Consider the following 16,941-nt stretch of genomic DNA (forward strand, 5'->3'; position numbering starts at 1 on the left):
TTAGGGTATATACTGGTGTGGCATGTCATCGTAGAGCAGGATATGAGAGAGAAGACAAACTAAGCTCTGTAATATATTGGTTTGGATGATTTGGAGCAGGATTTATATGTTAAAAGCAGAGTGAATCCTTACAGGACTCCTAGGATAGACTGTGAGAGTCCTAATTACCCCGCCCACACAGAGTGAGAGTCCTGATTTCCCCGCCCACATACAGTGAGAGTGCTGATTACCCCGCCCACACACAGTGAGAGTCCTGATTACCCCGCCTATACACAGTGACAGTCCTGATTACCCCACCCACACACAGTGAGAGTCCTGATTACCCCGCCCACACACAGTGAGAGTCCTGATTACCCCGCCCACACACAGTGAGAGTCCTGATTACCCCGCCCACACACAGTGAGAGTCCTGATTACCCCGCCCACACACAGTGAGAGTCCTGATTACTCCGCCCACACACAGTGAGAGTCCTGATTACTCCACCCACACACAGAGATTGACAGATTCTTGATTATCCCGCTCATACAGTGATTGACAGTAAGAATCAATGTGACTAGCAGGCGGCCACTCAAAGTAAGCTTAGTAGTGTGTGTAAAAATGGCCGGCAGCAAGATGTGGGTCAAGAACACCTGCACTTAGTTCCACTTGGAAAAGAGCAGACAGGGCCCCGCTACTTATTTTAGTAGTTAAGCATAGCTGGGAGCACCAGAGAGGAGTCCGATGAGACTAGGCCTAGGTAAGTATTAAGGCTTGCTTATTTTAAATGCGGGCATGGATGTATTTCAAACTGGACAATTTGGGACACTAAACCCCCAGTCTACAAGGACCTTTTGGTGATTTAGTGTCCAAACTGCCCTGACAAGTATCCGTGGGGAGCAGTAATCGCTCAGCCCTATCTGAAAGCTACAACGATGAACCCCTTTCACTTGTTTTAACGTAACCTTTTCTGTATTATTAATATTTAGATTCTAGAAAATACTCCTGAAAATCACCCGGATCACAGTCACCTGAAGCATGCCCTGGAGAAGGCCGAGGAGCTTTGTTCTCAGGTCAACGAGGGCGTCCGGGAGAAGGAAAACTCTGACCGTTTGGAGTGGATTCAGGCACACGTGCAGTGCGAGGGTCTGTCGGAGGTAGATACCGGCATGTATATATTATTTTATCACATACACATATATAAGCTTATTTTACCCCTAGAAATGAAACGGAAGAAGGTCTATCTGTGTAAGCTCTCTGGAATCTAAAGAATCGGGATTAGGGCTCTGTCCCTTTGGTTTCCTCTATAGATAGGGCAGATGGTTTCTGTTGCAGCAAGTTACCATTTTTTCCTAACACTATTCTTTCTATTGCACTAGTAATGTCAGGCTTTGGTTCCTTGGACGTACCAGAGGACACAATTCCTAGGTCCAACCTTCATCTATAATCACATTGTCATTTTCGGCCATTGACTTCCTGCTCCTATTTTGTCCCCTTACAGCAACTAGTCTTCAACTCTGTGACCAACTGCTTGGGGCCGCGAAAGTTCCTGCACAGCGGGAAACTCTACAAGGCGAAGAGTAACAAGGAGCTGTATGGGTTCCTGTTCAATGACTTCCTGCTGCTGACCCAGGTCATAAAACCCTTGGGGTCCTCCGGTACTGACAAAGTGTTCAGCCCCAAGTCCAACCTCCAGTACAAGATGTACAAGACGGTGAGTGAGGAATAATGGGTAGAGGGTCTTGTCCCCGTGCTTACATTTGATGGATAGTAGACAACGCAAAGGTCCACCAGCCCATAACTAGTGTAAATATGTGTATGGCTATCCTCATCATCCAGCCTGTACTGAGCAAAAATCTGGAGTCTAGCCAATGGAAGTTTAAATGGGGATATCCAGGATTATAAAACATGGCTGCTTTCTTCTCAGGAAGTGACATCATGTCCATCAGTCACATGACCATGCTACAGCAACCAATACTGTTATTGTTCTAGTCCATCTAAAGTAAAAAAATTTAAAGGGATTCTACCATGAAAATCAAATTATTTGTAGATCACACGTAGGAATAGCCTTAAGAAAGGCTAATCTTCGCCTACCTTTAGATGCCTTCTCCATGCTGCCGTTCGGTAGAAATCCTGTTTTTCGTTGGTATGCAAATGAGTTATCTCGCAGCACTGGGGGTGGTCCCCAATACTGCGAGAGAAATCTCCAGCGCCGCCGCCATCTTCTTCAGAAACGGCCTCTCTGTGCGTCTTCTTCCGCCGCTGGGTTCAAACTTCTAGGCCTCGGGCAGAGCCGACTGCGCATGCCCGCTGCCACAATAAAAATGGCCGCTTACACAGTAAGTAAGCGGCCATTTTCTTGTGGCCTGTGGGCGTGCGCAGTTGGCTCTGCCCGAGGCCTAGAAGTTTGAAGCCAGCACCGGAATAAGACATGTGAAGAGGCTGTTCCTGAAGAAGATGGAGGCGGCGCTGGATGCCCCCAGTGCTGTTTGAGTACTGAGGACCGCCCCCAGTGCTGCAAGAGAACTCATTTGCATACTGACTAATACCCGGATTTCTACCGAACGGCGGCAAGGAGAAGACATCTAAAGGTAGGAGAAGAATAGCCTTTCTTAAGACTATTCCTACGTGTGATCTACAAAGAATTTGATTTATAATGGTAGAATCCCTTTAAGCAGCTTTCCAAATTAATCAAAAATATCCTACCGTTTTGTGTAGACAGCTCCTGTGGAAGTCTGTGTCTCCATGGAGACAGACTACAATTGAACCCTGTGTAGTCTGTTACTGTAGTCTTCTTCCTTTTTAACATATAATAAGTTAGCAAGGAATAGGACAGATATAAGGTATGACTGCTGGATCAGACTACCTACAGGAAGACACGTCAATCTACATAGGAGACCACAAATATACATTGGTTCTAATATAATCCTCCTCCTACAGCCGATATTTCTGAATGAAGTACTGGTGAAGCTGCCCACGGACCCCTCAGGGGATGAGCCAATCTTCCACATTTCTCACATTGATCGTGTTTACACACTCCGGGCAGAGAGTATAAATGAGAGGTAAGAAGGCCACGTACGAGAATGTGCAGAGAGGGACTACTACTCCGATCATTGTGATCTCACTGCTGATCCAACATACAAACCCTGGCTGATCCAATTTACAAGGAGATGACATTGTACACAAAGCAATTCCTTCAAATTGGAGCGCAAACTGGCTACATATACCAGGAAATAGTAAATGGGTAGGGGGCTATTCTAAAAAAGAGAAATGTATGTAAAAATTAGATGAACTGCATTAGGTGTAGTGGTCAGGTATACAGTGTAAGACCCCTTTCCTTGGTCAGGGGGGGTACTATGTACTCGGGAGTGTGGCACTAGAACCCAGCATATCACCCCAGCCCTGCAGATAGATAGGTTAGTGTCACCAGAACCAGCATATCACCCAGCCCTGCAGATAGATAGGTTAGTGTCACCAGACCCAGCATATCACCCCAGCCCTGCAGATAGATAGGTTAGTGTCACCAGAACCAGCATATCACTCCAGCCCTGCAGATAGATAGGTTAGTGTCTCCAGAGCCAGCATATCACCCAGCCCTGCAGATAGATAGGTTACTGTCACCAGACCCAGCATATCACCCCAGCCCTGCAGATAGATAGGTTACTGTCACCAGACCCAGCATATCACCCCAGCCCTGCAGATAGATAGGTTAGTGTCACCAGAACCAGCATATCACCCCAGCCCTGCAGATAGATAGGTTAGTGTCACCAGACCCAGCATATCACCCAGCCCTGCAGATAGATAGGTTAGTGTCACCAGAACCAGCATATCACCCCAGCCCTGCAGATAGATAGGTTACTGTCACCAGACCCAGCATATCACCCCAGCCCTGCAGATAGATAGGTTAGTGTCACCAGAACCAGCATATCACCCCAGCCCTGCAGATAGATAGGTTAGTGTCACCAGACCCAGCATATCACCCAGCCCTGCAGATAGATAGGTTAGTGTCACCAGACCCAGCATATCACCCTAGCCCTGCAGATAGATAGGTTACTGTCACCAGAACCAGCATATCACCCCAGCCCTGCAGATAGATAGGTTAGTGTCACCAGACCCAGCATATCACCCCAGCCCTGCAGATAGATAGGTTAGTGTCACCAGACCCAGTATATCACCCCAGTCCTGCAGATAGATAGGTTAGTGTCACCAGACCCAGCATATCACCCCAGTCCTGCAGATAGATAGGTTACTGCCACCAGAACCAGCATATCACCCCAGCCCTGCAGATAGATAGGTTAGTGTCACCAGAACCAGCATATCACCCAGCCCTGCAGATAGATAGGTTAGTGTCACCAGACCCAGCATATCACCCCAGCCCTGCAGATAGATAGGTTAGTGTCACCAGAACCAGCATATCACTCCAGCCCTGCAGATAGATAGGTTAGTGTCTCCAGAGCCAGCATATCACCCAGCCCTGCAGATAGATAGGTTACTGTCACCAGACCCAGCATATCACCCCAGCCCTGCAGATAGATAGGTTACTGTCACCAGACCCAGCATATCACCCCAGCCCTGCAGATAGATAGGTTAGTGTCACCAGAACCAGCATATCACCCCAGCCCTGCAGATAGATAGGTTAGTGTCACCAGACCCAGCATATCACCCAGCCCTGCAGATAGATAGGTTAGTGTCACCAGAACCAGCATATCACCCCAGCCCTGCAGATAGATAGGTTACTGTCACCAGACCCAGCATATCACCCCAGCCCTGCAGATAGATAGGTTAGTGTCACCAGAACCAGCATATCACCCCAGCCCTGCAGATAGATAGGTTAGTGTCACCAGACCCAGCATATCACCCAGCCCTGCAGATAGATAGGTTAGTGTCACCAGACCCAGCATATCACCCTAGCCCTGCAGATAGATAGGTTACTGTCACCAGAACCAGCATATCACCCCAGCCCTGCAGATAGATAGGTTAGTGTCACCAGACCCAGCATATCACCCCAGCCCTGCAGATAGATAGGTTAGTGTCACCAGACCCAGTATATCACCCCAGTCCTGCAGATAGATAGGTTAGTGTCACCAGACCCAGCATATCACCCCAGTCCTGCAGATAGATAGGTTACTGCCACCAGAACCAGCATATCACCCCAGCCCTGCAGATAGATAGGTTAGTGTCACCAGAACCAGCATATCACCCCAGCCCTGCAGATAGATAGGTTAGTGTCACCAGACCCAGCATATCACCCCAGCCCTGCAGATAGATAGGTTAGTGTTACCAGAACCAGCATATCACCCCAGCCCTGCAGATAGAGAGGTTAGTGTCACCAGACCCAGCATATCACCCCAGCCCTGCAGATAGATAGGTTAGTGTCACCAGAACCAGCATATCACTCCAGCCCTGCAGATAGATAGGTTAGTGTCTCCAGAGCCAGCATATCACCCAGCCCTGCAGATAGATAGGTTACTGTCACCAGACCCAGCATATCACCCCAGCCCTGCAGATAGATAGGTTACTGTCACCAGACCCAGCATATCACCCCAGCCCTGCAGATAGATAGGTTAGTGTCACCAGAACCAGCATATCACCCCAGCCCTGCAGATAGATAGGTTAGTGTCACCAGACCCAGCATATCACCCAGCCCTGCAGATAGATAGGTTAGTGTCACCAGACCCAGCATATCACCCTAGCCCTGCAGATAGATAGGTTACTGTCACCAGAACCAGCATATCACCCCAGCCCTGCAGATAGATAGGTTAGTGTCACCAGACCCAGCATATCACCCCAGCCCTGCAGATAGATAGGTTAGTGTCACCAGACCCAGTATATCACCCCAGTCCTGCAGATAGATAGGTTAGTGTCACCAGACCCAGTATATCACCCCAGTCCTGCAGATAGATAGGTTACTGCCACCAGAACCAGCATATCACCCCAGCCCTGCAGATAGATAGGTTAGTGTCACCAGAACCAGCATATCACCCCAGCCCTGCAGATAGATAGGTTAGTGTCACCAGACCCAGCATATCACCCCAGCCCTGCAGATAGATAGGTTAGTGTTACCAGAACCAGCATATCACCCCAGCCCTGCAGATAGAGAGGTTAGTGTCACCAGACCCAGCATATCACCCCAGCCCTGCAGATAGATAGGTTAGTGTCACCAGACCCAGCATATCACCCCAGTCCTGCAGATAGATAGGTTACTGTCACCAGAACCAGCATATCACCCCAGCCCTGCAGATAGATAGGTTAGTGTCACCAGAACCAGCATATCACCCCAGCCCTGCAGATAGATAGGTTAGTGTCACCAGAACCAGCATATCACCCCAGCCCTGCAGATAGATTGGTTACTGTCACCAGACCCCAGCTTATCACCTCAGCCCTGCAGATAGATAGGTTACAGTCATCAGAACCAGCATATCACCCCAGCCCTGCAGATAGATAGGTTAGTCCTTAGTCCTGACCACCATGGTGGCGCTATACTGTATTCGTAACTTCCGTAGAGTAGAATAGTAGGTTGGGAGACAGCATAGCAAAGATTGTTTTTGTAGATTGGCTGTTTTTGTGGCTTAGTAGGGGATAAATAGGGATGCTCCATTATTACGCCATATAAGCAGCTATGTGTGGATCCTGTGTCTAAATGGCGGCTGATTTTTCTCTCTCTAGGACAGCGTGGGTACAGAAGATAAAAGCTGCGTCAGAGTTGTACATAGAAACCGAAAAGAAGAAAAGGGAGAAGGCATATTTAGGTAAAACTTCCACATTTCCTTTAATCTACCGAAGTGCAGGTTTTGTGGGTTCCAGTTTTTGATGCATATTTTTGGGACTGTAGCCAGGAGTGGATTTACAGGGAATGGCAGGTATAATGGAAGGACTTGTGTGTCTACTTCCTGCTGTGTCCACCTCTGGCTTTGGATTGGGGGCTGCATAATAGGCCGCACCTCAAATGTATCAACAAAAATAATGATTATCAGACAATAAATGCTCCGTATCTTCAAAAGTTCCCACAATGTGAATGAGATCTGATTGTGAGGATTACATAAACGGCCATATTACTATCATAGCTGTACAGCACTGATTGGGATTACTTGGACTATATATCTGCACAGCCCTGATCTAAGGAAGATATACAGAGGAAAGGCTGTCACTGAACTGTTATTTCACCTCAACCTGGTTCTGTGACAGCATATATTACATTATTTGTGTGTATTATCCCTGTACTGTGACATCACTGTGTGTATTATCTCTGTACTGTGACATCACTGTGTGTATTATCTCTGTACTGTGACATCACTGTGTGTATTATCTCTGTACTGTGACATCACTGTGTGTATTATCCCTGTACTGTGACATCACTGTGTGTATTATCCCTGTACTGTGACATCACTGTGTGTATTATCTCTGTACTGTGACATCACTGTGTGTATTATCTCTGTACTGTGACATCACTGTGTGTATTATCCCTGTACTGTGACATCACTGTGTGTATTATCCCTGTACTGTGACATCACTGTGTGTATTATCTCTGTACTGTGACATCACTGTGTGTATTATCCCTGTACTGTGACATCACTGTGTGTATTATCCTGTACTGTGACATCACTGTGTATATTATCCCTGTACTGTGACATCACTGTGTGTATTATCCTGTACTGTGACATCACTGTGTGTATTATCCCCGTACTGTGACATCACTGTGTGTATTATCCCTGTACTGTGACATCACTGTGTGTATTATCCTGTACTGTGACATCACTGTGTATATTATCCCTGTACTGTGACATCACTGTGTGTATTATCCTGTACTGTGACATCACTGTGTGTATTATCCCCGTACTGTGACATCACTGTGTGTATTATCCTGTACTGTGACATCACTGTGTGTATTATCTCTGTACTGTGACATCACTGTGTGTATTATCCCTGTACTGTGACATCACTGTGTGTATTATCCCTGTACTGTGACATCACTGTGTGTATTATCTCTGTACTGTGACATCACTGTGTATATTATCCCTGTACTGTGACATCACTGTGTGTATTATCCTGTACTGTGACATCACTGTGTGTATTATCTCTGTAGTGTGACATCACTGTGTGTATTATCCCTGTACTGTGACATCACTGTGTATTATCCCTGTACTGTGACATCACTGTGTGTATTATCTCTGTACTGTGACATCACTGTGTGTATTATCCCTGTACTGTGACATCACTGTGTGTATTATCCTGTACTGTGACATCACTGTGTGTATTATCCCCGTACTGTGACATCACTGTGTGTATTATCCCTGTACTGTGACATCACTGTGTGTATTATCCTGTACTGTGACATCACTGTGTATATTATCCCTGTACTGTGACATCACTGTGTGTATTATCCCTGTACTGTGAAATCACTGTGTGTATTATCCCTGTACTGTGACATCACTGTGTGTATTATCCCTGTACTGTGAAATCACTGTGTGTATTATCCCTGTACTGTGACATCACTGTGTGTATTATCCCTGTACTGTGACATCACTGTGTGTATTATCTCTGTACTGTGACATCACTGTGTGTATTATCTCTGTACTGTGACATCACTGTGTGTATTATCTCTGTACTGTGACATCACTGTGTGTATTATCTCTGTACTGTGACATCACTGTGTGTATTATCCCTGTACTGTGACATCACTGTGTGTATTATCCCTGTACTGTGACATCACTGTGTGTATTATCTACAGTCCTATGAAAAAGTTTGGGCACCCCTATTAATCTTAATCATTTTTAGTTCTAAATATTTTGGTGTTTGCAACAGCCATTTCAGTTTGATATATCTAATAACTGATGGACACAGTAATATTTCAGGATTGAAATGAGGTTTATTGTACTAACAGAAAATGCGCAATATGCATTAAACCAAAATTTGACTGGTGCAAAAGTATGGGCACCTCAACAGAAAAGTGACATTAATATTTAGTAGATCCTCCTTTTGCAAAGATAACAGCCTCTAGTCGCTTCCTGTAGCTTTTAATCAGTTCCTGGATCCTGAATGAAGGTATTTTGGACAAACAATTCAAGTTCAGTTAAGTTAGATGGTCGCCGAGCATGGACAGCCCGCTCTCAAATCATCCCACAGATGTTCAATGATATTCAGGTCTGGGGACTGGGATGGCCATTCCAGAACATTGTAATTGTTCCTCTGCATGAATGCCTGAGGATTTGGAGCGGTGTTTTGGATCATTGTCTTGCTGAAATCTCCATCCCCGGCGTAACTTCAACTTCGTCACTGATTCTTGAACATTATTCTCAAGAATCTGCTGATACTGAGTGGAATCCATGCGACCCTCAACTTTAACAAGATTCCCGATGCCGGCATTGGCCACACAGCCCCAAAGCATGATGGAACCTCCACCAAATTTTACAGTGGGTAGCAAGTGTTTTTCTTGGAATGCTGTTTCTTTTTGGACGCTATGCATAACGCCTTTTTTTATAACCAAACAACTCAATTTTTGTTTCCAAAATGAAGCTGCCTTGTCCAAATGTGCTTTTTCATACCTCAGGCAACTCTATTTGTGGCGTACGTGCAGAAACGGCTTCTTTCTCATCACTCTCCCTGACAGCTTCTATTTGTGCAAAGTGCGCTGTATAGTTGACCGATGCACAGTGACACCATCTGCAGCAAGATGATGCTGCAGCTCTTTGGAGGTGGTCTGTGGATTGTCCTTGACTGTTCTCACCATTCTTCTTCTCTGCCTTTCTGATATTTTTCTTGGCCTGCCACTTCTGGACTTAACAAGAACTGTCCCTGTGGTCTTCCATTTCCTTACTATGTTCCTCACAGTGGAAACTGACAGGTTAAATCTCTGAGACAACTTTTTGTATCGTTCCCCTGAACAACTATGTTGAACAATCTTTGTTTTCAGATCATTTGAGAGTTGTTTTGAGTAGCCCATGATGCCACTCTTCAGAGGAGATTCAAATAGTAGAACAACTAGCAATTGGCCACCTTAAATACCTTTTCTGGTTATGAAGTTCAAAGCTCACTGAGGTTACAAAACCAATTTTGTGCTTCAGTAAGTCAGTAAAAAGTAGTTAGGGGAATTCAAATCAATAAAATGATAAGGGTGCCCATACTTTTGCACCGGTCAAATTTTGGTTTAATGCATATTGCACATTTTCTGTTAGTACAATAAACCTCATTTCAATCCTGAAATATTACTGTGTCCATCAGTTATTAGATATATCAAACTGAAATGGCTGTTGCAAACACCAAAATATTTAGAACAAAAAATGATTAAGATTAATAGGGGTGCCCAAACTTTTTCATAGGACTGTATGTACTGTGACATCACTGTGTGTATTATCCCTGTACTGTGACATCACTGTGTGTATTATCCCTGTACTGTGACATCACTGTGTGTATTATCCCTGTACTGTGACATCACTGTGTGTATTATCTCTGTACTGTGACATCACTGTGTGTATTATCCCTGTACTGTGACATCACTGTGTGTATTATCCCTGTACTGTGACATCACTGTGTGTATTATCCCTGTACTGTGACATCACTGTGTGTATTATCTCTGTACTGTGACATCACTGTGTGTATTATCTCTGTACTGTGACATCACTGTGTGTATTATCCCTGTACTGTGACATCACTGTGTGTATTATCCCTGTACTGTGACATCACTGTGTGTATTATCTCTGTACTGTATCTCATTACTATTTGTAACATAACGTAAGTGATTTGGCGTGATCATTAGGTTCCAGTCTGCATGGCTACAAACCATATACAGCTGTATACAGATCTGGCCACTAGTGGTGGTGACAGCCTGATAAGCTTTCTAGGTATGTGTGTGGTTGAAGAAATGGAACAACATAACCTTATCCAAACATATTATGAATCCTCTCCTTACATTTAGTTGTTGTTGTTTTTCAATAAATTCTAACCCCAGGTGGCGCCATTTTTTTTTTCTTGATTTACAGTACGTTCTCAAAGAGCAACGGGAATCGGTAGACTGATGGTGAATATTGTCGAAGGCATTGAGCTGAAACCCTGCAGGTCACATGGTGAGTACGAAATATCACGTAAGAATGATCGCCCCTTCTATAAATCGTATGGCCTTCTATGATTGAGCCAAGGGTATGGGTGGCAGCAGCTCCTTCTTAGGAATCCAGGGCTGCCACATCTGGCAGAATGATCTAGCTGTTAGTATTGGGTGAATGGCAGAGCTGCATGCAATGTCTGAACAGACCCCGAGTCATGTCCCTGCCTTGCCTTACATAATGTGAGATCTGAGCTGTATATCCTTATCAGATTTATTATATACCCAGGGAAGAGTAATCCTTACTGTGAGATCACCATGGGCTCCCAGTGCCACATCACAAAGACCATCCAGGACACCCTGAACCCCAAGTGGAACTCCAACTGCCAGTTCTTCATCAAGGACCTGGAGCAGGACGTCCTCTGTATCACTGTGTTCGAGAGAGACCAGTTTTCTCCAGACGGTCAGTACTCAGCTAGGGGGCAGTATATGCATCCATGGTCTAGACATGGCACATCCTTTCCTTATGTGTGTACAGCTTTTGATGCACAATCTCACACTTTAAGCCACGCCCTTTCAGCTAAGCCATGTCCTTTCAGCTAAGCCATGTCCTTTCATCTAAGCCACACCCTTTCAGCTAAACCACACTTCTTTTCCACTAAGCCACATCCTATTTCCACTAAGCCACACCCTTTCAGCTAAGCCACGCCCTTTCAACGAACAACTTTTCTACTAAGCCACACCCCATTTCCACTAAGCCACACCCCATTTCCACTAAGCCACACCCTTTCAGCTAAGCCACACCTCTTTTCCTCTAAGCTTTTCCTTTTATCAAGGCGAACAAGGTGTCAGAGTCTCAAAAATAGTTGCTGAATGTTGTACAAGGCATATAGGCCAATATTGTATACAAACGTCTTCAGAATTATGGAGTATATCCCCCCATGTATTACATAGAGACACATCCAAATAGTAGATCCATCAACAGCAGCTTGTAGATGTTTTTCCAGCATCAACAGTGTTCTATCAAACAAATGTATGAAGCTGCATTACTAATGTTATAGGGATTTTTCAAGAGGTAGGGTCTATGTTTCACCAAAAATGGTATATTTTTAAGCCAAGTTTTAATGTGAAAAATAGTTTTTCAAAACGTTTTATTTATTTTTTTTTTTCCATTTTCCATGTCATGCTCTAGATTTTAAGTGCAATTTTCACTCTGGCCACTAAGCATAACAATAGATTGATTCTTGCCAATAGAAAATAGGGGCAACATGGGTAATAAACCTTCCCTGCCTTCTCTCTGGGAGCTCCAGCTGAAGTTACAGCCGCTCCCAGTATCAGCAGCTGCACGATCTCGTCCTGTCAGAACAAGGCAACCACTATCTGGACGTTTATAGTCTATGGGTGGTCCAGAAGTGGTTAATAAAGCTCAGACAAGATGGTCAACCATATAATCATGGACTAAGTAGAATTTTAAAAAATCTACAATCAAAAAATCAAAACAAATTATAAAAAAAAGTGATAATTTTACTATCTCGATTTAATAAGTAAATTTTTAAAGTTTTTTGGAGACCACCATTGATGGGGTCCTGGACATCAGACTATCACCAGTCAGTTATTGGTGACTTTTCCCATAGGTGGGGGTCCTGAATATCAGACTACCACCAATTGGTGACCTATCCTGGGGATATTAATGACCATAGGATCGATAAGGGTCCCAGGCATCAGACCACCACCAATCAGATATTAATGACCTATCCCTTAGGATTGATGGGGGTCCCAGGCATCAGACCACCACCAATCAGATATTAATTACCTATCCCATAGGATTGATGGGGGTCCCAGGCATCAGACCACCACCAATCAGATATTAATGACCTATCCCATAGGATTGATGGGGGTCCCAGGCATCAGACCACCACCAATCAGATATTAATGACCTATCCCATAGGATTGATGGGGGTCCCAGGCATCAGACCACCACCAATCAGATATTGGTGACCTATCCCATAGGATTGATGGGGGTCCCAGGCATCAGACCACCACCAATCAGATATTAATGACCTATCCCATAAGATTGATGGGGGTCCCAGGTATCAGACCACCACCAATCAGATATTGGTGACCTATCCCATAGGATTGATGGGGGTCCCAGGCATCAGACCACCACCAATCAGATATTAATGACCTATCCCATAGGATTGATGGGGGTCCCAGGCATCAGACCACCACCAATCAGATATTAATGACCTATCCCATAGGATTGATGGGGGTCCCAGGCATCAGACCACCACCAATCAGATATTAATGACCTATCCCATAGGATTGATGGGGGTCCCAGGCATCAGACCACCACCAATCAGATATTGGTGACCTATCCCATAGGATTGATGGGGGTCCCAGGCATCAGACCACCACCAATCAGATATTAATGACCTATCCCATAAGATTGATGGGGGTCCCAGGTATCAGACCACCACCAATCAGATATTGGTGACCTATCCCATAGGATTGATGGGGGTCCCAGGCATCAGACCACCACCAATCAGATATTAATGACCTATCCCATAGGATTGATGGGGGTCCCAGGCATCAGACCACCACCAATCAGATATTAATGACCTATCCCATAGGATTGATGGGGGTCCCAGGCATCAGACCACCACCAATCAGATATTAATGACCTATCCCATAGGATTGATGGGGGTCCCAGGCATCAGACCACCACCAATCAGATATTGGTGACCTATCCCATAGGATTGATGGGGGTCCCAGGCATCAGACCACCACCAATCAGATATTAATGACCTATCCCATAAGATTGATGGGGGTCCCAGGTATCAGACCACCACCAATCAGATATTGGTGACCTATCCCATAGGATTGATGGGGGTCCCAGGCATCAGACCACCACCAATCAGATATTAATGACCTATCCCATAGGATTGATGGGGGTCCCAGGCATCAGACCACCACCAATCAGATATTAGTGACCCATGCTAAGGAAAGATGATCAATATGCAGGTTCTAGAAAACTCCTGTAAATAATGTATATAAAATAACATAGAAACCAGTAAAATCGCTCGCTCAGCAGCAGCATACTGACTGTTTCCAGTCTTTCCTACTTCTAACATGGTTTCCGTCATTTCAGATTTTCTGGGGAGAACAGAAATCCGAGTTGCAGACATAAAGAAAGACCAAGGCTCCAAAGGCCCCGTCACCAAGTGTCTGCTCTTACATGAAGTCCCCACAGGGGAGATCGTCGTCCGGCTGGACTTACAGTTATTCGATGAAACCTAGGGGGCGGGACCGCATAACCGCGTCCTCCTCCTTGGCCTCTCCCGCCAGCCTTTCATGATGGTACGTCGTCGCCAAAACCCGGATCTAACATCTCCGTTTTACCATCACAGATTTTTAATTGGAATGACCATTTTCTAAGAAAATGTCTGTGTGTTTTATATGTGGGACTCCATTTTAGATTTTAGGATGTTGTTTCTTTCCTTTCTGAACACAAATGACCTTTGCTGTGATGAACACTCCGCTGCATCGCCCGCTCAGAAGGAACGCTGCTTACATTCCCTGGAGAAAGGTAGATTCCGAGAGGCGCCGGCAGGTACAGAATTACAAGTCCCAGCAAGCCCCACCAGCAGCTCCCTACAGGGACAGGCTGGGATTCGTAGTTCTTTTTCGGCTAGGAAGCTATACTTCGCTCAGTACACTAGAGGATATTTGACCAAACCGCTCCAGAGGCCAGAAATCACAAGCCGTAGGTTGTCGTAAATGAACGGTTCACATTTTCATGGATTATAGCGCCACCTATCACCCGATTTTTAATTATGTTCCTTATACATAAGCCAGTGGCAGGGGACAGCTAATATTTCTTTGTTTCTAGGTCACTGGTCACTGTAGGATGTGTGCATAGGGATTTAAAGGGGTTGTCCACTTTTGCTGAATATGGGCACCCCAGCACACGTCCTATTGGGACTAGTCCCATGACGCTGTTATTTCCTGTGCGGGCACAGAGGTCGCTATATGGGAGGTGTCGTTTACTTTGGTCTATGGTCTGGGAGGGGCGATGATAATGTTTACTTTTAAAAGTAGCCAATCAGATGTATCGTTTCATTATCTCTTGACTCCGCTACAAGCAGGCATCTGATTGGTTGTGATACGGTACAGAGAAGTGGTGCTATGGTCGGACATAGAACTTATGATTTTACCCAGCTTAGGCAAGTGAGTTTATGTTAAAGGGATTTTCAAGTCTATGATATTGATGTTATATCTTAAGGATAGACAACTAACTCAGGACCCCTGACGATCAGCCATTTGAGGAGCTTTCAGAGCTTGCATGACCTCCACTTCCTCGTCTCAGGCCAGTGACATCACATCCATTGGTCACAGGGCCATGCTGCAGTTCATTTCCATTCTAATGACAGGGACTGAGCCGCAATACCAAGCACAGCCATTATACAATGAATGGCGCTGTTCTTGGTAAGCCCCACACTTGACCAAACACCACAGTCCCTTCAATCAGCTGGTCTGTAGAGGTCCCGGATGTCAGACCCACACAGATCTGAAATTGATGACCTATCCCAAGGACAGATGATCAGAATTATAGCCCCAGAATACCCCTTTAAAAATTGTAGCCCTTTGGCTGTGAGGGCCATCAGGACTTTGAGCGTCCCAATGAGGCGCCAGTGCCAAGGACCCTTGGTCGCCATGATGGTTTCAGCGCACATTGAGGCTCCGTAATTCATAGCGAGTTCTAATTTTGCCTAGCATTCAGCTGAAAAGGACTAGGGAGGAGCTTAGGGGTCACCTTAGCCAATCAGCATTTTGGAAAATATTCCCAGTGATGTTGATTGGCTGACCGGCAGCAGCTTGTCAGGCTCCTCCCAAATGACCTTTTCAGTAAAATGCACAGTATACAGCCTCGTAAGCTCTGGGTACTATATAGTGGAAGCTCGTAGAGGTATATATGAATTTACATAGAAGTATACAGCTACTGATGCCACTGCTTATGTAATGGTATGTGCTTGTTCAGTATGAATGTTTTATTTATGCGGACGGTCTGTACGCTTCTAATATTGTGAATAATCTGTGTAGATGGTGCAATCGCCTTATATACCTCCTGTAAACGGTACATGTTACATTTTAGCTGTACTTGCACTCCTAACCTTAAAGGGGTATGCCGCATTAGTGATGATGTATCATCAAGGATATGACCTCTGGGACTCCCCATCAGGCCTGAGAATGAATATAGCGCTACATCCCCTTCTACTTTAGTAGCGCCCCCAGCCCTCTGGCTATACATGGAATTGCAACCAGACTTACTGATTTGCTGGGGCGCTGCTGTAGAGGAATAATACAGTGTAGGGGGCTTAGCTGTAGGTCACCACCGAGCTCCTTCATTTTCAGGATCAGTGAGGGTCATAAAGGTCAGAGCCCTACCGATAATAAAGGGGGGGCATATCCGTCTATTTGATGGGTGGTAAGTATCCCTTTAAGTGGGATAGATATCTGCTTCTTTAAGGAAATAATGACAAGAGTGGTGGCGTTTCTGGATAAAGGCATCCATGTTTTTCTAATCTCATAAACCCTTTTAAGGGGGTTGTACCAAGTTATGAAGTTATCCTCTATGGAAAGGGGGGTATCTTCCTAATTGGTGAGGGTCTGACCAATGGGACTTCCGCTCATAGAGAATGAATTGGACAGTAGGGCACATGCTTGGTCCGTTTCTCTATTACGATGGGAAAGTCGGACCCTGTTCACCAGATTGGTGGGGCCCCAGTGGTCGGATCCCCACCCATCATTGGTAAAACCCCTTTAAGGCTAGTCCCAGTCGCACATTACTTGCATTGATGTCTATGATGTCAAAGTTGAATTCAACTGGCGGCAAAAGTCCAGCAGGTTTGGAATTTTTCGCAGTCGTGACA

The 16,941-nt window shown here is 45.3% G+C and overlaps 1 protein-coding gene across 2 annotated transcripts in view; it reads left to right on the forward strand.

Moving 5' to 3' along the window:
• Window positions 1-16,272, forward strand: part of ITSN1 (intersectin 1) — an 87,636-nt gene extending 71,364 nt beyond the window's left edge. For both annotated transcript variants that reach the window (XM_075263429.1, XM_075263430.1), the window contains exons 33-39: window positions 966-1,133; window positions 1,478-1,690; window positions 2,917-3,038; window positions 6,643-6,725; window positions 10,953-11,036; window positions 11,301-11,474; window positions 14,160-16,272. In XM_075263429.1, the coding sequence (XP_075119530.1) occupies window positions 966-1,133; window positions 1,478-1,690; window positions 2,917-3,038; window positions 6,643-6,725; window positions 10,953-11,036; window positions 11,301-11,474; window positions 14,160-14,308 (993 nt within the window). In that variant the 3' untranslated portion in view covers window positions 14,309-16,272. The remainder of the gene's footprint in view (window positions 1-965; window positions 1,134-1,477; window positions 1,691-2,916; window positions 3,039-6,642; window positions 6,726-10,952; window positions 11,037-11,300; window positions 11,475-14,159) is intronic.
• Window positions 16,273-16,941: the final 669 nt, after the last annotated feature.

Source organism: Leptodactylus fuscus, chromosome 2 (assembly GCF_031893055.1).
Source record: "Leptodactylus fuscus isolate aLepFus1 chromosome 2, aLepFus1.hap2, whole genome shotgun sequence".
Lineage (NCBI taxonomy): Eukaryota > Metazoa > Chordata > Amphibia > Anura > Leptodactylidae > Leptodactylus > Leptodactylus fuscus.